This window comes from Schistocerca nitens, chromosome 8 (genome assembly GCF_023898315.1).
Source record: "Schistocerca nitens isolate TAMUIC-IGC-003100 chromosome 8, iqSchNite1.1, whole genome shotgun sequence".
In the NCBI taxonomy this organism is placed as follows: Eukaryota; Metazoa; Arthropoda; class Insecta; order Orthoptera; family Acrididae; genus Schistocerca; species Schistocerca nitens.
The window spans coordinates 125,299,245-125,324,549 of NC_064621.1; the positions used below are offsets into that span (position 1 = coordinate 125,299,245).

The following is a 25,305-nucleotide window of genomic DNA, read 5'->3' on the forward strand; positions in this document are numbered from 1 at the left end:
TCCCTAATTTCTTTATTTCATTATGCATCTGCTTCTTCTCAGTTCGTGATTCATCGATATGTGTCTGGAGTTGATTGCTAGTTTTTTTTATTTTCTTTGAGAGTTGCTTAGTTATTTCCTCCGTATGAGTCATTTTATTAATAGAGATTTGCTGAAAAGGCTGATTAGGCATTGCCCAGAAAGGTGCTTGGACATTTATTCAGAGAGTTGATGAAACATTTGCTCAATAAGACAGATGATTAGATACTTACTCAATAAAAGCTGGATTTATGTTAGTTATCTGCTCAGTGAGGTGATTAGATATTTCCTCAGGGAGTTCCCTTTTCTACTCTTTATTATTATTGCCTATTTTCTCCGATATCCGGTTAGACATTTTCTCCTAGAGCTGACTTCTAAGAAACTGATTATCATTGCCTGTTTCCTCCCTTTTAAATTTTCTGTTGTTATTGGACGTTAGCTCACTAAATTCTTTTCTTTATTCTCTATTTTCCTTTCACATCTCTCTCCGATCCTACTCTAGCTGCTTTCATCTTTAAACAGTTGAATTATATCAGATTCTATTCTTACCTAAAGTTCTGACTAGGTGAGTAACAATTACAGTAATTATCGTGCCCGAGTGTCTCCACGACTTATCGACATCCATACAGCAAATTTTTTTCCAGTGAACATATTTCACATTTCAGTAGTAAACGTATATATGCACAAGTTACTGTCGTTTTTAAAAAGACTCGCCGTTGTATATGACTAAGGCTGCTGTACTACCTCCTCGATGCCGACTTCTGCTATATTGCTGACTCAGACTAGCCGCAGCTTCTGCTGCTAGATTGACTGCCAACGGCTGCAGTTTATCAGCTCCGGAATACTCTACGTGTTGTAGACGTCTGCTGCCCCCGACTGCTGCTGCAAACTGCTGGCACTGACTCGAAGACGACTGCTGCCCGCACCGACTTAGTCGTAGATTTTATTCATTAGACATCATACACGGACAGCTACACTGAACGCGAACAAACCGAAGATTACTGCGGAAGTGAGAGAATTCTTGCACTCCAGAGACATTCTGGTGAACGGCGAACTCGGTCTTCCCACGACTAACAATCTTTCAACATTTCCTAGCTCTCTTCTCTCCTAGCGGCTTTCTGTCCACGTTGGTAGCCACAATGAGATGACTGCCCCAACACTAGCTGCGATATTGTGTTCCGCTGGCTGCATATTCTCTCTCTTCTTGGTACAATCTTAATAATTAAAAGCCTCTCTACCTTCAATAATTCACAGAGCCAAGCCAGTGTATCCGTGTTATGATGGGTCATTGTACACTACCTTCAGAAGTATAAACAGTTAACAAATAACAATTAATTCTTCAACGACTCAATCCAGTAACATGAATGATGATGTTTATCGGCGGGATCACACTTCCTACGAAATTTTCTTCGAGGATGATTTCATATCTTGCTTATGCGAAATATTAATTCGTTTTCTGTTTGCCTGTATATTTCAGATTTTATCAGTCTGCCTAGTTGAGATGGGACTGTTTCTTAAATTTTGTAACAAATGCTTTTCCGCTACGCTAAATCAATGGCACGTCATTCTCATAAAATTCGATTGACCACAGATATTTTTAATAGTTCTGCTGCGCAACGTTAAGATACGTCACTTTAAACTACTCTATGCTTAAATGACCATCGAAAACTATAAGAAACTGTATGAGTTATTACACTTCGGAATTACTGTCTTTACTTTTCCTTCAAATGTCTCATTAATCTAAAAGGACGATCGGTAAGCCTCAGAGATTTTAATGCAAGGTGAAAATTCTGCTGAAGAAAGCGATTACTTCAGTTAAAGCTAAGATAAAATTCGAAGCCAGGAAATAAAAAAAAAAACAGTTTCTCTCGCTGTTCAGAGTTTATCACTTTAAAGGAAGACAACGTTTTCAGTGACACAACAATTCATAAATCTTCCAGGCACATCTCGCAAGTCCGAAAGCCTTTTACTGCACGTTACGTCGTGCACTAATTTGCAAAAACATTTTGTCAGTTAGTAACTTCAAATTTAATTTCAATAGTCAGCAGCAGATTAAAGAAGAAGATGTAGCCTCCCAATATAGTGTCGATGAAATGCATTTAAAGATTATCTTGTACGTAATCTAAATTCAGTAAATTCAGTATGGGTCAGCGGTAATATTATCACGCTAATCCGTAGACGTAGTTGACACACAAATGTAGTTAACATTCAGACAATTTTACGAATGTTGATAACAAATGATGGTCATTCAAGCTCAAGAACTTAGGCAGACTGATACTTTTTCGTATACTGATTTCAAACAACACCTGTTAATATATAAAACTGATGTAATTTCTTAGACTTTCCCGGCGATTTGATGACATCTCGTGGAAATCGGGTTTTCTGCCGGATATCAGCGTCTTCCAAACACGATATTTCGAAGTCATTACTTGACGTCTTCATCAGGTGTTCCCTGAGACTGGCTGCTCGCTGGACCCGGTCGCATATTTATGCCTGCCCGGTGCCTGGTGTTCTGTTTGCCGTTCCCTAGTCGGTCCGCGCCCGCGAGTCGCGCTATCCTGCCGCTCTAGGTGTTCCCTATTCCGTCCGCGCCCACTCTGGCCGTCTCCAACTACGGTCGTGGCCTCCTGGTGTGAAGAGGCCACAGATATACCGGAAACTGTACCGCCAGGCGTGACGAGAGCAGACGTCACCGTCCTGCCACGTGACGACACTATCGTAGAGGCCAACCTTGGCGACCTGCTCGAGGCGGTAGCCACGGCAGCACCGCAGCCCTCAAGGAAGAGGCCGGCAGCAATAGAGGAGGACGCCTCCTCCACATTCTCTCAGTCTGCTTGCAGGAGAAGCCAGAAGCAGAAGATGGCAGACGACCCTGCCCCCACTGAGGCAGACCAGACACCAGAAGACGGGTTCACCGTCCCGAAGCGGCGGCACACTGCTCGGGCCAAAGGGCTCCAAACAGTGCAGCCGCTCCCGACGACGAACTCATTCGTCGATGTCGACGAGCCAGGGGCCATGGAAGCCACTGAGCCACCCGAGAGGCGGGCACCCGCCCCACCACCGATAACTGTCTCATGGACGGGCACTTACAAGTCCTTCCTTGATAAATTTCAGACAGTTGCGTCCGCTGCCAAGGTCAAATGTTCGGGCGAGACCTATACCGGGTTTCGACCGCCACCATGGATGACTACCGCGCAGCCATGAAGATCATTGAGACCGACAAGCTACAGTGCTTTACACATAATGCGGAGCCCGTGAAGCAGCTGAAGGTGGTTTTCCGCCGCCTCCCGCTGAAAATGGAACCCTCGCACCTCAAAGAAGAACTGGCGGGGCTGGGCTACATGGCCAGCTCCGTGACCATCATGAAATCGCCCAGGACGAGGCGACACATGCCTCTTTTCCTAGTTGTCCTCCCAGACAACTTCGAAAACCGAAAAATCTTCCAGCTGCAGATGGTGGCCCGAATTGGGGTGGAAGTGGAGCCGCTCAAGGCCAAGGGGAGGCGCGCCCAGTGCTTCTCCTGCCAGGGCCTTGACCACGTGGCTCGCTACTGCTCCGTGCCGGCCCGCTGTGTCAAGTGCGCCGACTCCCACCAGAGTCGGGACTGTACGAAGAAGAGAGAGGAGGCGCCAAAGTGCTGCAACTGTAGCGAGCCACATGTGGCGAGCTACAGAGGCTGCGCTGCATCCCGCCGCCGCCCACGGCAGACCGGACGATCAGCACCCGCCAGGAAGGTGCAACCTGGCACCAGCTACGCCTCCGCCACCAAGGGGGTCCGCTGACGCCACCACGAGACGACAAGCGGCCTTCCCGCCACTTCCGCCACGGGACTCGAACGAGACCGCACCATCCACCGCGCCTGGCTCGTCAGCCCCACAGGCTGCCTCCCAGGCTGACCACCACCAGGGTGGACGACGCACTGCCCGTCCACTCAACACTCCCGCGCCGCAGGCTGCTGGGCGCGCGGTCCAGCGAACGGACGCGATGGCGACGCCTCGCCCGGCCGTCCCCGCGCCCGCCGCTGCGGCTGTACCTGCACCATCAACAGGACCACGAGCCGCAGACCTGGGAGCCTTTCTGGGCTCTCTCTCTGCCCTGCTCCAACAACTGCCCGTGCTAGTCACGGCAGTCACGGAGGCCCTCCAGGCTGCTACCGTCACCATGAAGCCGCACCATGGATAATCCACTCATCCATGGACTGACCGTTTGCGGCCTCAACGCAAACAGCCTGTTCCCCCAACAAGGTGAGTTTCGCCAGTTCATGCAGGACGAGGCCACTGACCACTGCCTGGTCGGCGAAACTCACCTTAAACCTGGGGTCCACGTGCGTGTAGCAAACTATGTTTACTACCGCAATGACAGGCCAACAGCCGGCGGTGGCACCGCCATCTATGTACGTGCATCACTCAGGCACCACCAGGTGCAACTTCCGGACCTCGCAACCCTGGAAGCCACTGGGGTGACGGTCACCACGACAGCCGGGCAGATCGCGTTCGTGGCAGTATACAGGCCACCACGCGGACACCTCCAGGAGGCGGACGTCGACGCGCTGCTGACAGTTGGGGGGAGGGTGTTCATTGCGGGTGACTTCAATGCGAAGCACCCGGAATAGAACTCCCGCCTCACGAATGTCAGTGGCCGCCGACTTTCTCGCGCTGCCGCGAGGAACGGCGTCCTGATCCTGGGCCCACAGGAGCCCACAATTTACCCAGCCAGGGGACGGCCGGACGTGCTCGATGTCGCAGTCATAAAAGGCATCGGGCACCACACGACCGCCTCCACACGGTGTGCACTGTCGTCAGACCACCTGCCGGTGGTCTTCGACATAGATGTCGCCGGAGCCACGCTGCCACCACGCCGACAGACGTACCGGCGCATGGACTGCGAGCGCTTCCAGGAGATAGTCCTGGAATCGATCGTGGACACACCCGATCCAGACGCAGTGGCTCTGAGCACTATGGGACTCAACTGCTGAGGTCATTAGTCCCCTAGAACTTAGAACTAGTTAAACCTAACTAACTTAAGGACATCACAAACATCCATGCCCGAGGCAGGATTCGAACCTGCAACCGTAGCGGTCTTGCGGTTCCAGACTGCAGCGCCTTTAACCGCACGGCCACTTCGGCCGGCCCAGACGCAGTGGGCGCGGACGCCACTCTGCGTGTCCTCTCCCGCCAGCTACTGCACGCAGCCGACTCAGCCCCCCCCCCCCCCCCTCAACCTACCGCTTCCGATACGGGAAGCAATCAGGGAGAAGAACAGGCTGTTCCGGGAGAGACATCAAAGCAGCGGCTGAGGTGCACAGGAACAGCGTGTGGTCGGCCTTCGTCGCCTCCCTCAACCCAGAGGACGGCAGCATCTGGCGCACGGTGAAGTCGTTCCTGCGCCGACGACAGGCGCATACCACCAATACTGGTTGGGCAAGACGTTGTCTGCAGCCCAGACGGAAAAGCAGGTGTCCTGGCGGACCAATTCCAATCGTCATTCACCCCGGTGGACGACAATCTGGATGAAGAGCACATCCAGCGGGTAGCCGAGCAACTTCCAGTGTTCCTGGAGGCAAGGGACGACGGGGACGTCATCGAAGCCATCTCCGAGGCGGAGGTGGCCGCACAGCTGAAGGCGCTCAATACTAGGAAGGTCGGAGGCGCTGATGGGGTTACCAACCACCTGCTGAGGAACCTTCCAGCAGGGGCCCATCCGCTGCTGGCGGGTATCTTCAACCAGGTCCTTCGCTCGGGTGTCTACCCCTCTGTGTGGAAACATGCAGAGGTGGTGGCCATCCCCAAAGCGAACAAGGACCCGCGTGACGCTGCCAATTACAGACCCATCAGTCTGCTACCGGCCCTCTCCAAAGTGTTCAAGCGCCTCTACGCCAGGCGCCTGCTTCGCCACGTGACAGCAGAAGGAGTGATACTGGATGAGCAGTTCGGCTTCCGTAGGGGTCACTCCACGGTCCATCAGCTGATGCGGCTGGTGGAAGAGGCCATGCGCGCCCTGGAGACGCGGGGATACCTTGGGGCGGTGTTCCTCGGCGTCTCCAGGGCATTCGACTCCGTGTGGCACGACGGCCTCGTGTACAAACTTTTTGTGCACGGGGTCCCGACGTCGCACGGGGTCCTACTCCGGTCGTATCTGGCCGACAGGACTTTCCACGTCCGCACCGACCCATCCGTGCTGGAGTGCCGCAGGGGTCCGTTCTCGGCCCCCTGCTCTACTCCTTATTCACGGCCGACGCTCCGCGCGTGGCGCCGGTGAAGTTGGCACTCTACGCCGACGACACAGCGCTATTCGTGCGGAGTATGAAGGCAGTCGAGATGCGCCGCCTGCTCCAGCGTGGATGTGAGGCCCTTGGTGCGTGGTCGACCAAGTGGCGCCTGAAACAGAATACGGCGAAGAGCCAGGCAGTGGTGTTCACACGAAGACCACTGCCACCAGATCTTCCGCCAGTCACCGTCATGGGAAGCCCCGTCCCATGAAGCCGCTACCTGGGAGTCATTCTCGACCAGAAGCTAACGTGGAAAGTCCACATCGAGGACGTCAGGGGCAGAGCAATAGGGCGCCTACGCGTTCTGTACCCTCTGCTCAACCCGTCGTCTGCCTTGCCTCCCCACCACGGCATCACGCTGCACCTGGCGCTGGTTCGTCCAGTGCTGGAATATGCGGCCGTGGTCTGGGGCAACGCAGCCGACACACACATCAACAAGCTGCAGAGGGTGCAGAACAGGGCGCTCAAGCTCGCTCTGCGCCTACCGAGGCTCTATTCGGCCGCTCGGCTACACCGCCAAACCGGCATCCCCTTCCTCCGCGACCGATTTAAACAATCGGCGCGGCTCTTCTATGATCGGACTGTACAGTCCGACAATAGGTTCATTAGGGACTTGGGCCATCCTATTCACCACAGGCCAACGACGCGTTGGCCTTACCTGTTACGAGGTTAATATCTCGTGGCAGAGTGAGGACAACTCCACCCCAGGAAACACCTCAGGCCAATCCGTACCGTGAGGAAGCCACTCCACAGATGCAGGATTATGCAGGAACAGCAGTGTATGCTTAGCCTGCTCCCAACACGGGTCAGGGCAGACCCGTATGGATAAGTGACAGTGACAGTGACAGTGGACGTTCCCTATTCCGTCCGCGCCCGCTCTGGCCGCCTCCATCTGCGTTCGTGGCCTTCTGGTGTTCCCTTTTCGGTCCGCGCCCGCGAATGGCTCTCCCCTGCCCCTCTGGACGTTCCCTATTCCGTCCGCGCCCGCTCTGGCCGCCTCCTACTGCGGCTGAGGCTACTTGGTTCGTGCCCGCAGTGTGCGAATGTCTGAGGCTCGTTGTTGGTGTTGGAAATATATTTTCTCCGGTATTGCTTCAGCAGTTGAAATGCCGGGTTCCATGCAGTGCTTAGCTGGTATCCTGCTTCCCGGTTAATCAGGTTTTGTGCCATCTTTATCTCTATAGATTCAGTGATGACATTATCCCAGAACCTGGGGGTCTGGACCATGACCTTCTCATAATCCATGGAATGTTCCACCTCTAGGCAGTGTTCAGCTATTGCTGATTTTGTGGCCTGCCTTAGACTGGTATGTCGCTGGTGTTCCTTACATCTGATTTCCACCGTTCTAGTCGTTTGGCCAATGTAGGACATACCGCATTTACAAGGAATATTGTAAATGCCAGGCTTCCTTAATCCCAGGTCATCTTTGACTGTTCCAAGTAAAGCCCTGATTTTGCTAGGTGGACAGAAGACAATCTTGATGTTATGTTTCATTAGTATTCTGCTGATCTTGGCAGAAACAGGCCCGGCATATGGTAAAAATGCCAGCTTCTTGATTTCTTCTTCTTGCTCGTTCTCCGGTGTATCCTGACGTCTGGTGGCATGTAGAGCTCTGCGGATGGCCCTGGATGAGAATCCGTTGTTAGCAAACACTTTTTGTAGATGTTCAAGTTCCCCTGCCAGGCTGTCAGAGTCAGACAGTGTCTTCGCTCGGTGTCAAACAAATCAGTAACAGCTTGCACTGTACATGATTGAGCATTGTCCTGCAAAATGATGGTCAGGTCCTTCAGAACGTGTCATCACTTCTGTCTCTAAGCCGTTCATTTTTGGAACACAACCTACGACCAGCTTAGAGACAGAAGTGATGAAACTTTCTGAAGGACTTGACCATCATATAGCAGGTCATTGCTCAAGCACGTACATTGCAAGCTGTTACTGATTTGTTTGACTGATGGGGCTGCTAAGTGCTATACCACCTACTGCACTCCCCTGACTTCAGCCCTCGTAAGTTCAACTCGATTTCTAAACTGAAGGAAACACTTCACGGCATGCGCTTCAGAACTGCTACAATTTCGTCGGGAAATTGACCGCGTCATTCAAACTGTCAACACAACTGTGACTCCTAAGAGTATCCTACGACTTTCACATCGCCAGCAACGGGTTATACACAATGCTGGTGACTACTTTGAAGGTCAGCAAAACTTTGAAACACGTATCTATTTAGTACGAGCTGTAAATAAACAGTTGCCACTATTTAAGTTCCAACCCTCCTATGAAAGATGAAGTCTGTTCAAATTTCAGGCCAGTCACATAAGAGCGGCGCTAGTAACGCCGCTATGAGGATGACAACCAGGCTTGCTTTAAATAAACGCTGTAACGGGTATGAGCGTTACTTATCTTTAAGATGGGACGTGATGAGTTGATGTTAGTCAAGAAACCAATTATGGTGAGAAAGAGACTATTGTCTGCACTTCACTGAGTTTGAGTGACGTGTAATAGGGCTCCGAGAAGCTGGATGTTACTTCTGCGATACCACAGAAAGACTTGTTAGGAATGTATCCGCCCACTGTACATGCTTTCTGGCAGCGGTGATCACGAGAATGTACAGTCGCAAGAAGACCGGGCTCCAGACAGCCCCATAGCTCTACTAAGAGAGAAAACCATATTGTTCGGCGTATGGCTCTGGCCCATGGTGATGCATCTTCAGCAGCAGTCTGAGGAGCAGTTGGAACCACAGTGACACAACAAACTGCACTAATGGCCATTAAAATTGCTACACCGAGAGGAAATGCAGATGATAAACGGGTACTCATTGGACAAATATATTATACTAGAACAGACATGTGATTACATTTTCACGCAATTTGGGTGCATAGATCCTGAGAAATCAGTACCCAGAACAACCATCTCTGGCCGTAATAACGGCCTTGATACGCCTGGGCATTGACTCAAACAGAGCTTGGATGGCGTGTACAGGTACAGCTGCTCATGCCTCATGCAGCTACAACACGATACCACAGTTCATCAAGAGTAGTGACTGGCGTATTGTGACGAGCCAGTTGCACAGCCACCATTGTTTTCACTAGGTGAGAGATCTGGAAAATGTGTTGGCCAGGGCAGCAGTCGAACATTTTCTGTATCCAGAAATGCCCGTACAGGACCTGCAACATGCGATCGTGCACTATCCTGCTGAAATGTAGGGTTTCGCAGGGATCGAATGAAGGGTAGAGCCACGGGTCGTAACACATCTGAAATGTAACGTCCACTGTTCAAAGTGCCGTCAATGCGAACAAGAGGTGACCGAGACGTGTAACCAATGGCACCCCATACCATCACGCCGGGTGATACGCCAGTATGGCGATGACGAATACACGCTTCCAATGTACGTTCACCGCGATGCCGCCAAACACGGGTGCGACCATCATGATGCTGTAAACAGAACCTTGATTAATCCGAAAAAATGACGTGTTGCCATTCGTGCACCCAGGTTCGTCGTTGAGTACACCGTCGCAGGCGCTCCTGTCTGTGATGCAGCGTCAAGGGTAACCGCAGCCGTGATCTCCGAGCTGATAGTCCATGCTGCTGCAAACATCGTCGAACTGTTCGTGCAGATGGTTGTTGTCTTACTCAGGGATCGAGGCGTGGCTGCACGATCCGTTACAGACATGCGGATAAGATGCCTGTCATCTCGACTGCTAGTTATACGAGGCCGTTGGGATCCAGCACGGCGTTCCGTATTAGCCTCCTGAACTCACTGATTCCATATTCTGCTAACAGTCATTGGATCTCGACCAACGCGAGCAGCAATGTCGCGATACGATAAACCGCAATGGCTACAATCCGACGGAAACGTGATGGCATGCATTTCTCCTCCTTACACGAGGCATCACAACAACGTTTCACCAGGCAACGGACGGTGTGGCCTAGCGGTTCTTGGCGATTCAGTCTGGAACCGCGCGACCGCCACGGTCGCGGGTTCGAATCCTGCCTCGGACATGGATGTGTGTGATGTCCTTAGGTTAGTTAGGTTTAAGTAGTTCTAAGTTCTACGGGACTGATGACCTCAGATGTTAAGTCCCATAGTGCTCAGAGCCATTTGAACCATTTTGAACCAGGCAACGCCGCTCAACTGCTGTTTGTGTATGAGAAACCGGTTGGAAACTTCCCTCATGCCAGCACGTTGTCGTCATCGGCGCCAACCTTGTGTGAATGCTCTGAAAAGCTAAGCACTTGCATATCACAGTATCTTCTTCCTGTCGGTTAAATTTCGGGTCTGTAGCACGTCATCTTCGTGGTGTAGCAATTTTAATGGCCAGTAGCGTATTAAAAATCGGTTACTTCAAGGACAGCTCGGAGGCAGAGACAGACGCCCTACAGCGTGCATTCCAAACCACACTGATCTGCGACTTCAGTGATGTCCAGTTAGAGCTCATTGTGGGGGAGGGTGGAGGTCTCTTGTGATTTCTGATAAAAGGTGGTTCTGTCTCGGTACCAGCGATGGCCGTGTGTTTCGTTGGAAGGAGATCAGTTGCGGGCCTGTAACTAACATGTCTGTGTGTGAGACACAACACAGACCAACACCTGGGATTATGGTCTGGGGCGCGACTTCTTATGAGAGCAGTAGCGCTCTGGTGGGTACCCCACACGCTCCGTATAAAAATTTGCCCGCCTCTGTGGTGATTCGACCTGTAGTGCTGTCTTTCAAGAACAACAATGCAGGGGGTGTTTTAGACCTGGATAACGGTCGCCCACAAACTGCTGTTGAAACCCAACATTCTCTACAGAGTATTTATATGTTGTCTTGGCCTGCTCCGTCACCAGATCTGTCGCCAATCGATTACGTATAGGACATTATGAGGCGACAGCTCCAGCGTCTTCCACAACTAGCATTAACCTTCCCTATATTGACTGACCAACTGGAACATACATGGAACTCCATCCCATAAACCGACATCCGGGACCTATACAACACAATGCATGCACGTTTGCACGCTTGCATTCAGTATTCTAGCAGCTACACCCGTCATTAATGTACCAGCATTTCACATTTCCAACTAATTACCTCGCGCTTGAGTTAACCTGCAATCTTGCGATGTTAGTCACTTGAACGTGTTACGTACACAAATGTATTTCCGGAATAGCATTATTCTACATTAATCTCTTTTACGTTTTGCGATTTTTTTCCATCAGTGAAATTTTGTATTTGGATGACCCTTCAACACAAATGGCGGTGGACTGTTGATAATTCAGAGATGTCAGCTCAGATACTTCCTACCTTGTAAAGACTTCACTGTAGTTTTTGGAGTCGACGCTCTGTTAATCCGGTAATAACACTGAGATACTGCTATAATGGTGAAGACGATTTCGTCGATTTCCAAAAACGCAGAGAAACTGAAAGTAAATAATTATTGCAGCTAGGACGCGCTTCTCCTTAGCAGAAAACACTGCAAACTGAACCTGAACTGTTTCGAAAGGTGCGTGGCGGAGAATGTTGGATTAAAATTACGAACACGCAGTTCAGTCCACTAGAGCTCGACGTGCTTCACAACTCTGATATTCAACATCTCTCTTTCAGTCCATAATGATTATGCAATTTGTTCGTTTTGCTGAATGAGTTAGTTACGATGAGCTCTCTTAGCCTTGTAATTGCGGATTATACAAAATTCGATGTCTCTTGGCTTTCTTCTTCCTTCTGTCGATTTGTGCAACGAATCTTCTAACATCTTCTTGTTTGACTCTCTTTATTCTTCTGTTGCCATCTACTCTTGCGCTTCCTCTTCTGCGTCTATCTACTAAGTTTTCCTCTCAGAATGTAACGGCCAGCCGCTGTAGACAAGCGGTTCTAGGCGCTTCAGTCCGGAACCGCGCGACCGCTACGGTCGGAGGTACGAATCCTGCCTCGGGCACGGATGAGTGTGATGTCCTTAGGTTAGTTAGGTTTAAGTAGTTCTAAGTTCTAGAGGACTGATGACCACAGAGTGCTCAGAGCCATTTGAACCAGAATGTAACGAACAGTAGTAACAGTAATGCACCAATGACCTTCAACAGCTTTCCACGTTCGACTCGCATTTCCTCGCACATAACAACGTCCGCACACTCTAAACTACCGATTATGTCTCCTTCCGAACACCAACTCCATCCAGCACTGACGGACTTTTTCCCGAGTATTACTGAACTCGCAGTCGAGCGTCTCTAGTCATATGAAAACCATCTCGAATCTCCTCTAGCCCTTGAGTCTCCTTTCTTCCGTAAAAAATTCATACGTACGTTACACTCTACCATGCTACCATGCCGAACTTGTTGAAATGTAAGTGCAGGATATTAAAACCGTTTTTTTTTTTTTTTTTTTTTTTTTTGGTCATCAATCTACTTACTGGTTTGATGCGGCCCGCCACGAATTCCTTTCCTGTGCTAACCTCTTCATCTCAGAGTAGCACTTGCAACCTACGTCCTCAATTATTTGCTTGACGTATTCCAATCTCTGTCTTCCTCTACAGTTTTTGCCCTCTACAGCTCCCTCTAGTGCCATGGAAGTCATTCCCTCATGTCTTAGCAGATGTCCTATCATCCTGTCCCTTCTCCTTATGTGTTTTCCACATATTCCTTTCCTCTCCGATTCTGCATAGAACCTCCTCATTCCTTACCTTATCAGTCCACCTAATTTTCAACATTCGTCTATAGCACCACATCTCAAATGCTTCGATTCTCTTCTGTTCCGGTTTTCCCACAATCCATGTTTCACTACCATACAATGCTGTCCTCCAGACGTACATCCTCAGAAATTTCGTCCTCAAATTAAGGCCGGTATTTGATATTAGTAGACCTCTCTTGGCCAGAAATGCCTTTTTTGCCATAGCGAGTCTGCTTTTGATGTCCTCCTTGCTCCATCCGTCATTGGTTATTTTACTGCCTAGGTAGCATAATTCCTTAACTTCATTGACTTCGTGACCATCAATCCTGATGTTAAGTTTCTCGCTGTTCTCATTTTTACTACTTCTCATTACCTTCGTATTTCTCCGATTTACTCTCAAAACATACTGGGTACTCATTAGACTGTTCATTCCGTTCAGCAGATCATTTAATTCTTCTTCACTTTCACTCAGGATAGCAATGTCATCAGCGAATCGTATCACTGATATCCTTTCACCTTGTATTTTAATTCCACTCCTGTACCTATCTTTTATTTCCATCATTGCTTCCTCGATGTACAGATTGAAGAGTAGGGGCGAAAGGCTACAGCCTTGTCTTACACCCTTCTTAATACGATCACTTCGTTCTTGATCGTCCACTCTTATTATTCCCTCTTGGTTGTTGTACATATTGTATATGACCCGTCTCTCCCTATAGCTTACCCCTACTTTTTCAGAATCTCGAACAGCTTGCACCATTTTATATTGTCGAACGCTTTTTCCAGGTCGACAAATCCTATGAACGTGTCTTGATTTTTCTTTAGCCTTGCTTCCATTATTAGCCGTAACGTCAGAATTCGCACTTGTCAGCTCTTGCCGTCTTCGGAATTGTGTGGATGATGCTTTTCCGAAAGTCAGATGGTATATCGCCAGACTCATATATTCTACGCACCAACGTGAATAGTCGTGTTGTTGCCACTTCCCCCAATGATTTTAGAAATTCTGATGGAATGTTATCTATCCCTTCTGCCTTATTTGACCGTAAGTCCTCCAAAGCTGTTTTAAATTCCGATTCTAATACTGGATCCCCTATCTCTTCTAAATCGACTCCTGTTTCTTCTTCTATCACATCAGACAAATCTTCACCCTCATAGAGGCTTTCAGTGTATTCTTTCCACCTATCTGCTCTCTCCTCTGCATTTAACAGTGGAATTCCCGTTGCACTCTTAATGTTACCACCGTTGCTTTCAATGTCACCAAAGGTTGTTTTGACTTTCCTGTATGCTGAGTCTGTCCTTCCGACAATCATATCTTTTTCGATGTCTTCACATTTTTCCTGCAGCCATTTCGTCTTAGCTTCCCTGCACTTCCTATTTATTTCATTCCTCAGCGACTTGTATTTCTGAATACCTGATTTTCCCGGAACATGTTTGTACTTCCTCCTTTCATCAATCAACTGAAGTATTTCTTCTGTTACCCATGGTTTCTTCGCAGCTACCTTCTTTGTACCTATGTTTTCCTTCCCAACTTCTGTGATGGCCCTTTTTAGAGATGTCCATTCCTCTTCAACTGTACTGCCTACTGCGCTATTCCTTATTGCTGTATCTATAGCGTAGAGAACTTCAAACGTATCTCGTCATTCCTGAGTACTTCCGTATCCCACTTCTTTGCGTATTGATTCTTCCTGACTAATGTCTTGAACTTCAGCCTACTCTTCATCACTACTATATTGTGATCTGAGTCTATATCTGCTCCTGGGTATTAAAACCGTACTGAAGCAATATTATAATCTAAAGAGCAACATCAATTTACATAACAATACATGCATAAGTTCACCAAGTGCTTCAGTAGCACCTCTGTCTATATCTGCATCGTCATGATTACTGTGCAATCCACAATTAAGTTCCAAGCAGACAGTTCATTGAACCTTCTTCAAGTAATTTCTCTACCGTTCCAGTCTCGAAAAGCGCGCGGGAAAACCGAAAGCTTAAATCTTTCCGTGCAAGCTCTGATTTTTATTATTTTATTATGATGATCAATTCTCCCTTTCGAGGTAGGCGCCATCAAAATATTTTCACACTCTGAGGAGAAAGGTGGTACTGAAATTTCATGAGAAGATCCTATCGCAACGAAAAACGCCTTTGTCTTAATAATCGTCACTCCAATTTGCATATCATATCCGTGGTACTTTCTTCCCTATTTCGCGGCAATACAAAACAGGCTACCCCTTTTTTTTCGATGTTCTCCAACCATCCTAACTGGCGCGGATACCACACCACACATCGATACTCCAGAAGAGAATTGATAAGCGTTGTTAATCAGCCCTATTGCATTTTCTAAGTAGCAGTCTTTGGTTTGATTTCCGCACAACGTTATCTATGCGATCATTCCAGTTTAAGTTATTAGTAATTTAAATCCTACGTATTTAGTTTAAGTGGTCTAATTCTGTGATTTATCGGGCAACTGATATTTATCGGATTTCTTTGAGTATTCAGGCGGATGTCTTCACAGTTTTCAATATTGAAAGTCAAATGCCACTTTTCGCACAATACAGATATCTTGTCTAGACCATTTTGAAATTGGTTCCGATCATCTGATGACTTCCACAGACGTAAAATGACGGCTTCATCAGCAAATAATCTATATGGGCTGTTCAGATTGTCTCCTAAATCGTTTATGCATACGAGAAACAGCAGAGGTCCTATACCACTTCCTTGTGGAACGCCAAGTATTGTTTCTGTTTCATTCGTTGACTTTCCGTCAATTACAAAGAGGTGTAACCTCTCTGATAGGAAATCCCGAATCCAGTCGCATAAAGGAGACGATGCTCCATAGAAACTCTGTTTTATTAGAAGTAGCTTTGCTAGAAACAGTGCCAAAAACCTTCCAGAAATCTAAAAATTTAAAACCAACTTGACATCCACTGTCGATAACTCTCATTAGTTCCTGGGAATTAGGAGCTAGTTGTGTGTCACAAGAAAGATATTCTCTGAACCCGTGTTGGCTGTTTGTCAGTAAATCGTTTTCTTCGAGGTATTTCACAGCGTTCGAGCACAGTATATGTTCCAAAATCTTACTGCTAATCGACGTTAGCGATATGGATCTGTCATTCAGCGGATTACTCATACTTCCTTTCTTGGTTACTGTTGTAAGCTGCGCTACTTCGCAGTCTTTAGATACGGATCTTTCGACGAGCGAGCGATTGCGTATGATTGATACTTGTGGAGCATACTCTGAAAGGAACCTGACTGGTTTACAATCTGGACCGGAGGCCTGGCCTCCATTTAGTAATATAAGCTGCTTCGATACACCAAGGATATATATTTATATGTTACTCATAATTTTAGTCGTTCTTGATGCGAATCTAAGAGTATTACTTCGAATTCTTCGGTGAAGGACTTTCCGAAAACGGTGTAGGTATTTTTGATTTAGTCGTATTGTCATCAGCAAATGGCTCTAAGTACTCTGGGACTTAACATCTGAGGTCATCAGTCTCATCATCAACAACATCACCATTGTTATCACCCACTGAACGTATTGATTGCATCTTGATGCTGATGTACTTTACTTACGACCATAATCCCATTGGGTTTTTGGCGGATTTCGAGACAGTGTTCCGCTGTGGAAACGATTAAAATTACCTCGCACTGAAGTTGGGGCTATATTTAGAGATTCTATAAACTTAGCCAATCTTGTGGGTTCTACTTTCTTTTAAATTTGTTATACCTTTTTCGTTGATTCTGCGATAGTGTTCTGTCCCATTTCGTGTAACATGGCGGATCAGTACTGTCTCTTATTAATTTATTTAGTGCATATCTCTCAACTGGCTTCGATACTACTTCTTTGAATTTAAATCACATGTGGTCATGCTTACACAGTAAGAGTGACAGAAGTCGAGAGTAGTATGGCTACGCTGTTTCAGCTGGAGGTTGCATTGTTGTGAAATTTATCGAAGATGACGGATCCAAGATGCGAGACATACATGTACCAAATTGACTCTAATGTTATGGCAGGAAATTCAAATTTTGGTGGAAAAATAGAACAATTCGGTTATCTCCACTAATCTAATCCTCCCCAATTCTCTCCCACTCCTGTGACGTCGTCCATCCCTACATATCTGCTATGATCTTACCCGCTGGAAATGCAAGGAAACTGTCGTTCTCTGCCCTGCTGCCACAAAGGAAGGTTATTTGTTTTTGGTGGGAAACAGTAATTCAAAGCTGGGGAGGAAGGCAGGGTATTTTATTAATTTATTTATTTGTACCTCAGTAGGTCAACCTCTAGTAATGTAATTCGGTAGTGTGTGCGTTCGACTCAACGCGCAGGGACTGTGCTAATTCACACTACATCCACCAGAGGGCACTGTTGGCCTATCCCACACATCTCCCCACTCCTATGACGTCCCCCAACCTCCACTCAACCCTCTGGAAATGGCTGTAGCTGTCAGTCTCTGTCCAGCTGCCAGAGAGGACAGTTAGATTAGTGCACTTTATTTATTTTGGTGGTAAACTGAAGTAAAGATGGCTATTAATTACTCATCTATATGCACAGAGGTATACAATGAGTGCCTAAAATCGCAGTATGGCTCAAAATTGACGACGGCACACAATTGGTGCTATTGTGATGAAAGAAAATTTCACAATACCAATTGAAGCTAGTAGCAGGTAGACTCAGAATAAGTAGTAACTCTACACAGGACGCTTTCTTCACCTCCAAGTCAGAGAATTTCAGAGTTAAATCAGTGTGCTGATCGTGAACTTCGCAAGGTACTTGTATCTTTATTTAATAAAGATACAAGGGTTGCTACTGTGCACCTCCTGCAAGGTATTTGTTTGAATAAAGATACGAATGTTTCCACTATGCACCATACACTTTGAACTTCGTGACGGAGGTCGGCGGCGGCCACTGATATGATTCGTGAGTTGCAGCGGTAATCAGGCGTTTTTTTATTGCTGGACATAACATACAATAACAGATCTCTTTTTTACCGGGTGAGACAATGCTTAGAGGAAGTATAGCCTATGATGCTGCTGTATAGGATTTCCATGATACTTTAGCAATGTGAGAACATGTTTCCTCAGATGCTAACAGTATGTTGCTGCATATACATGTAAGAAAGGGTGGTCAGCAGACAGGTACTTTGCTATTGTCCACAGGGCCAGTATGTGTTGATTTGCAGAAAGCATTTTTCCTCAGCGTTCAAGAACGTCTTTGAAGTCAGAAGCTTAACTGTTCACGAGATATTCCACACAGGAATTATGTTTGCAAAGAACTGTTTATTTTCGACAGCTATTACCTCTCTCTCTCTCTCTCTCTCTCTCTCTCTCTCTCTCTCCCTCTGTCTCTCTCTCTCTCTGTGTGTGCTCGGAAAGCATCCAGCATTAGATGTATTGTTGAAGGCTACTGTTGAAAGTTTTGACAATGGAGAGTTTAGCGAGCTGTATCTCACTTTGTCAAAATGATCGACAGAGTCCATTATTCACAAAAGGAGAGGACCGCTGGTCACATAACACACACACACACACACACACACATACACACACACACACACACATGGATCCCCCCCAACACACACACACGCCTACACACGTTAGGTGTTGTGAAACATCGCTGTTGTTCTAGACCAGCTCTCGTCCATCTTTGCACGTGAGGCAGAGTGTATATTTGTATTTGGATCCAGTTGAATGGACCACATTAATCTACTGAAATCATAACAGTACTCCGCATGCCGTCTCACCCATCAGTTGGGGCCACGCTCGCTGTCTGCGGCCAGCTCTGGGTTATCTTTGATCACGATCTGTAAGTGCATTTAGAAAGGATTTTTGAGTGAAATTCGCATCGATTACATTATACGGCAATGCAACGTTCCTATCAATTTTTTCGAGAGCAGTATTGTGAACATCTCCCACATGATACTAAATCCAACAAATGACAGTCCATTAAAGTTTCTGACGAGTATAGATATGACGGTATCAGCAGTGAAGTGAGTCGAAGAGTACACTTGAACAGTGTAACTTACTAACTGAAGGGACGCTGAGAAATTCTTCTGTAAAACCTTAAGACGAATTAACAATCGCTTAACGCATAATACTAAATCTTATGAATGCCAATATGCACAGGAGAACATATTACAATACTAAGCGTTTCCGACATGTGTGAGTATGAGGATGAATAGAGCTATCAGCAGTGTGAAGCGTCGGAGGGTAGCTTTGATCAATCTAATATTTTCCCTACATGAGCTTGACTATACTTAGCCATTGACCACTTTCAGACAGTACCCGTACATCCAGAAATGTTTGAAAGGATACTGTTACTGACTGTTCAGTCTCTTCATCCATGAAGAACAGTCAGATATTTCACTATTTTACCCGGGGGAGGGGGGGGGGTCAGCCTTTCCGAGAAACACGTTTAATTGCTTGCATGAAGCGTCCTGTTCTTGAGTCCGTCGTCGATCTGCGAGTGATTGCTAGTGACATCACACTTCTCTGTTAGGACTGTAATGAGACAAGTTGTTAGAAGATTCTCTCTCTCCCTGTCCAACAGGTCAAAAAGTTTCAAAAGTCACTTGTTCGACTACTACTGGCATTCTATACATTTCCTGTCTTTATTTAGTTGAGAGAAAATAGACTTAAAGTTTTGTTTCGATCAAGATTGTCAGGCACCAGTGGAGCACACATTTGCAGGTTCTCCAGACATGAGAAACTCATATGATTACGAATATAAAGACCTTAGTTGACTTTGTAATGTGCAAGGATGATCTACAATCTGTTGTATAGTTGATCTGGAAACTACTGTATAAGTGAAATCGGTAATCCTTAATGAAAAATACGACTGGAACTACCAGTTTCCTCTATTGCAGAGTATTCGCAAAAAAGTCTTTGCTGACGAGATACGTTTCTGGTTACTGAAAAGTCTGTAGCACATCCCACCCTACTGTTTTCTCTCTCTAAAGATATAATTTCCAATCTTTATCTTCAGAATTATACTGTGCAAGCGATCAGTTGCATACATATGGTTGAAATCGAGTATAGTCGCATAAATGCTATGATATGCCGGCAAATCGTGTAAAAATATGTAAAATTATGGAAATTTTAACATGCTTCTCGACAATTCCAGCATAAAAATGTTACAAATGTCGTCGTTTTTTGGCATGTAAAAGCGGATATTGCAACTGATATCGGTTTCAAGACCGGTAAATTAATCCGCGACTGTGGCTCAGTTCTCATCGACAGAGCTTAGAAATTAAATATTCTGGTAATCACAGAGTCTGAAAATGATCGTAACTCGTTGCAGAAACTATGGCAGCAAGTAGGACAAGCCAGAAAAAGTACTGCTAGTGGATGCCTTCATGCTGCAGGAACTAGCCCAAGTTTTTTACACCAGATCGGAAAATGGCCGCTGTCTGTAGAGGTAGCCCTTATCATGCAACAGGCCTGAACATGTGAGGGGAAATTGTCTCATGACCGTTGGTCACGACGCACGATGACCAACCTTGCTGGGGATATCTAAAACCGCGACTATATACAGCGCATGTGCTTCTGTTTTTGGGATCTGTGTGTCTTCGTGGCATATGTAGGACGCCGGGCAGTTAATAGCTATATGCAGAAGTGATGATTTTGTATGTGCCAAATATGAACTCTGTTTAATACAACGGCATGGTGGTACAATCGTTTTAGATGACACAGCCATGTTGGAGATCGGTTTCACGACAAAAAGATTCAGTAGCAGAGCAGTGTAATGGGCTTAGTGTCTTTGGCAATATTGTCCTTATTTTATCATCTATTGGCAATGCAATAAGACTGCTGTATGTATTTTTCAATCTGTAAAAAAATTCCCGCTGAATTTCTCGTAATTTGTCCGTCCATAGAAAGTGGTCGTCAGTCCTCCCACATCAGCAGCAGCATTTTGCCAGGTAAATTCGGTAAGAACCAAACAGCAAGCACCATCCACAGGAAGCTCCTTTACGTCAGAGAGTCATAAGACATTTATTGTGGGGAGGTATAGGAGTCTGTACAGACTGGTTCGAAGAAGCCAGGGACGAAACGAGGCATCTATGGAATGTTCTGTGACGCGAGGGAGTCGCGTGATGTCTTCTTTGTTCAAGTTTACAGAGACTCGTGCAAGCAGACCAGCCTTCTCTGGTTTAGACACGTGGGCTGCTGTCTCCCACCAGCCATCAGAGCTCCGGAGCAGTAGCTGTAACACACCGAAATTTACCGAAAATTCCACCCATTTCTCTTGCCTATAGAACAGTGCTTCGAATTCTAGGAGAATCTTTTAACATCCGATATGCTATGTGTGTGTGTGTTTTTCTCGTGATATCTAGTTCTGATTTTCCTATCTGTGACGACACCATTGTGACTTTTCCATTGTAGAACTGGGCTTCGGTAAGTGAAGAAAATAAAAAATAGGTGCCTTAACATTCCTGAACCCTGCAACAAATATACACCAAGCCCACTAAACGTTTCATTTAAGTGATGAACACTACAGTAGCAGATGTGTGTACTCCGATTTTTTAACATCTCTGCAGTTCTTGTTTCTCCATAATTTCTATGCATATACCAGTTTAGGGAGTTGTTTCAGTTATCATTTTAGTTATCTACCAGTTCACAAATGGAGAAAAGATATTTATTTCGACTTGTAGGTGAAGGGAGCGTCCTATGTATGGTTATTACTTATTTTGAGTCCACCTGCCAAGAGTTTCAAGTGGTATCGTCAACTTATTTTTCCAGCAGCACAGAGCCGGTTGAGTAACATCGTCAATTTTGAGCCATATTGCGATTTTAGGCCCTCATTGTGCAGCACGATGTATATAGATATGTAATTAGTAGCCATCTTTACTTCAGTTCCCTAGCAAAAATAAATAAAGTACAGAATTCTAATCATCCTCTCTGGCAGCTGGACAGAGACTGACAGTTTCCCACCATTTCCATGGGGGTGGTGGTGGTGACAGTGGGTTACATAATAGGAGTGCGGTGAGGTGTGTGGAGGCCAACAGTGCCATCTGTTGGAATTGGTGTGGACTAGCTCAGTCGGTTCCTGCATTCGAGGCAAACACACAGATCTCTGATTTAGGTTACTGGAGATAGCCCAACTGAGCTATAAATAAATTAATTAGTTAAGTACCCTGCCTTCCTTTCGAGTACAGTATTACCGTTTCTCACCAAAGATAAAAAGAGTCGAGCCTTACACATCTGAGATAGGTTACTGGAGGTAGCCCAATAGAGCTACGCCGTTTCAGTAGATTCCTCAGACCCTCTAACCTAAAATCCACACAGTCCCCTCCATACAGCCCCCGCTACCTGTGTAGCCACTTTCTATGTGTAGGTGATAACTCATGTACCAGGGTTATTACAAATGATTGAAGCGATTTCACAGCTCTACAATAACTTTATTATTCGAGGTATTTTCACAATGCTTTGCACACACATACAAAAAGTCAAAAAGTTTTTTTAGGCATTCACAAATGTTCGATATGTGCCCCTTTAGTGATTCGGCGGACATCAAGCCGATAATCAAGTTCCTCCCACACTCGGCGCATGTTCCCATCAATGAGTTCGAAAGCATCGTCGATGCGAGCTCGCAGTTCTGGCACGTTTCTTGGTAGAGGAGGTTTAAACACTGAATCTTTCACATAACCCCACAGAAAGAAATCGCATGGGGTTAAGTCGGGAGAGCGTGGAGGCCGTGACATGAATTGCTGATCATGATCTCCACCACGACCGATCCATCGGTTTTCCAATCTCCTGTTTAAGAAATGCCGAACATCATGATGGAAGTGCGGTGGAGTACCATCCTGTTGAAAGATGAAGTCGGCGCCGTCGGTCTCCAGTTGCGGCATGAGCCAATTTTCCAGCATGTCCAGATACACGTGTCCTGTAACGTTTTTTTCGCAGAAGAAAAAGGGGCCGTAAACTTTAAACCGTGAGATTGCACAAAACACGTTAAATTTTGGTGAATTGCGAATTTGCTGCACGAATGCGTGAGGATTCTCTACCGCCCAGATTGTATCTGTTCACTTCACCATTAAGAAAAAATGTTGCTTCATCACTGAAAACAAGTTTCGCACTGAAAGCATCCTCTTCCATGAGCTGTTGCAACCGCGCCGAAAATTGACAGCGTTTGACTGTGTCATCGGGTGTCAGGGCTTATAGCAATTGTAAACGGTAAGGCTTCTGCTTTAGCCTTTTCCGTAAGATTTTCCAAACCGTCGGCTGTGGTACGTTTAGCTCCCTGCTTGCTTTATTCGTCGACTTCCGCGGGCTACGCGTGAAACTTGCCCGCACGCGTTCAACCGTTTCTTCGCTCACTGCAGGCCGACCCGTTGATTTCCCCTTACACAGGCATCCAGAAGCTTTAAACTGCGCATACCATCGCCAAATGGAGTTAGCAGTTGGTGGATCTTTGTTGAACTTCGTCCTGAAGTGTCGTTGCACTGTTATGACTGACTGATGTGAGTCCATTTCAAGCACGACATACGCTTTCTCGGCTCCTGTCGCCATTTTGTCTCACTGCGCTCTCGAGCGCTCTGGCAGCAGAAACCTGAAGTGCGGCTTCAGCCGAACAAAACTTTATGAGTTTTTATACGTATCTGTAGTGTGTCGTGACCATATGTCAATGAATGGAGTTACAGTGAATTTATGAAATCGCTTCAATCATTTGTAATAGCCCTGTATCAAGCAGAATCTGAAAACCCACCAGCATACGGCGAATCTGCAGCCTACACGGTCGCAGACCTACCTGAGCCTCTAATTTAATTGGCTTAGCGCCAAAGGACCACTGTCCGTTCTGTTGACGATGCTAAAGATGGTGAATTACACCTTCATCACGCAAGAGATGCAAACAGGAGTCAGCGCCATTACATGCATAATGATGGCGCTCCCAACAAACAGGATTCCGACCCTCTTTAAATGCCCAGACATTTCAGGGCAAGGGGCTTCTTCTGGAACAGGGTGAGGGCCTGCATCTGACTCAGGGGTATTCACAGCCACAGACACCACCTGAAACCAGCTCATCGTATGGATGATTTCTCATTCGACCACAGGTGAGGGGTCTTTCCCACTACGGTCATTACCCTAGGCAGCCACAGACAGCAGTGCAGCGATCGGAGTCATGTGACACGTGCTGGACTTTCTCAAATTCCCACGTTCTTTCCCCCACAGTCAGGTCCATCCACAACAGCCTGGAGCTGTGAAAGAAGGGTCACGAACTCAGCTCATGTCGGAACAAAGGAATCACAACCTCTATTCATAAGAAAGATGGTTATTAGAACACTAGACTGTGGCTAGTAAGCACTCAGGCACGCAAGAAATAAAAAAAAAAAATCTAGTAACCACACAGATAACCGAGAATAAGTCGTTCATGTTCTAATCCTATAAAATTTTATAACAAATCCATATTGTACTCGTTTTATCTCCGGCAGGAGCACAATGTGTTCTCACACTCACAAGTTCAAGAAAGGAAGAAAAACATATATGGTTTTACATTTATGCCACAGAAAAAGTGTGTAGTATTTGGAACCTCTATTGAATGGTAGCAGACAGCGACCTCGCAATTTGGTAGCCCCCGAGATTTAATGTTATGCTGTATTTCTGCTGTATATGGCATAACTGAACAGTCTTCTGGTGTCGTTTCGTCGTCAAAACTAGGTCATTACGTAGGTTGGAAGCGTATTAGTCGTTATTAGCATGATGTTTCTAGGGTGATTAGTATTTTGGCAGCACTACATAGCGTAAAGAAATAGATGGAGGATGACGTCGTATCAGACGAAAGGCTAATGACAAATATTCAGCAGCTTTCGTACTGCAGAAGTAAATGAAATTTACAAATGAATCATACAGCCTAGAAGAGCGCCCTCAAATACATTGTATTCTGCTTTGCAGGTGCACGCACGCACGCATACTGGAGAAAAGCCGTTCCAGTGCGCCGAATGCGGTAAAGCATTCACCCAGGTGCGCAACTACAAGTACCACGTGTCGGTGCACGCGGGAACGCAAGAGTTCGCGGCGGTGTGTCCAGAGTGCGGCAAGGTGTTCAACAACGGCGGCTACCTCAGCTCACACATGAAGATCCACCGCAACCGGAAAGAGTATGCGTGCGCAGAATGCGGGCGGCGCTTCAACCAGCGCGTCACCTGCAACACGCACATGCGCACACACACAGGACTGCGACCTCATGTCTGCACACTATGTGACAAGGCCTTCACGCGCAAGACGCTGCTCATCCAGCACATGCGCACGCACACCGGTGAGAAGCCATTTACCTGTGAGGTACGTTTCCGAGGACGTGGTTTACTTCCAGTTTATTTCTACTTTGGGTAGCTAATACTTTTCTGCGCCTTTTCGAAACAGATCTACTCGTATACTGTAACGTGCAGTGAGCTAGTTCGTG

General features: G+C 46.7%; 1 protein-coding gene across 1 annotated transcript in view; it reads left to right on the top strand.

Annotated features, from left to right (window-relative positions):
• Positions 1-3,218: 3,218 nt before the first annotated feature.
• The window catches only part of LOC126199443 (gastrula zinc finger protein XlCGF8.2DB-like), a 37,022-nt gene continuing 14,935 nt past the window's right edge, over positions 3,219-25,305 (top strand). Inside the window, exons 1-2 of the mRNA XM_049936361.1 lie at positions 3,219-3,557; positions 24,798-25,184. Coding sequence (XP_049792318.1) covers positions 3,219-3,557; positions 24,798-25,184 — 726 coding nt within the window. The remainder of the gene's footprint in view (positions 3,558-24,797; positions 25,185-25,305) is intronic.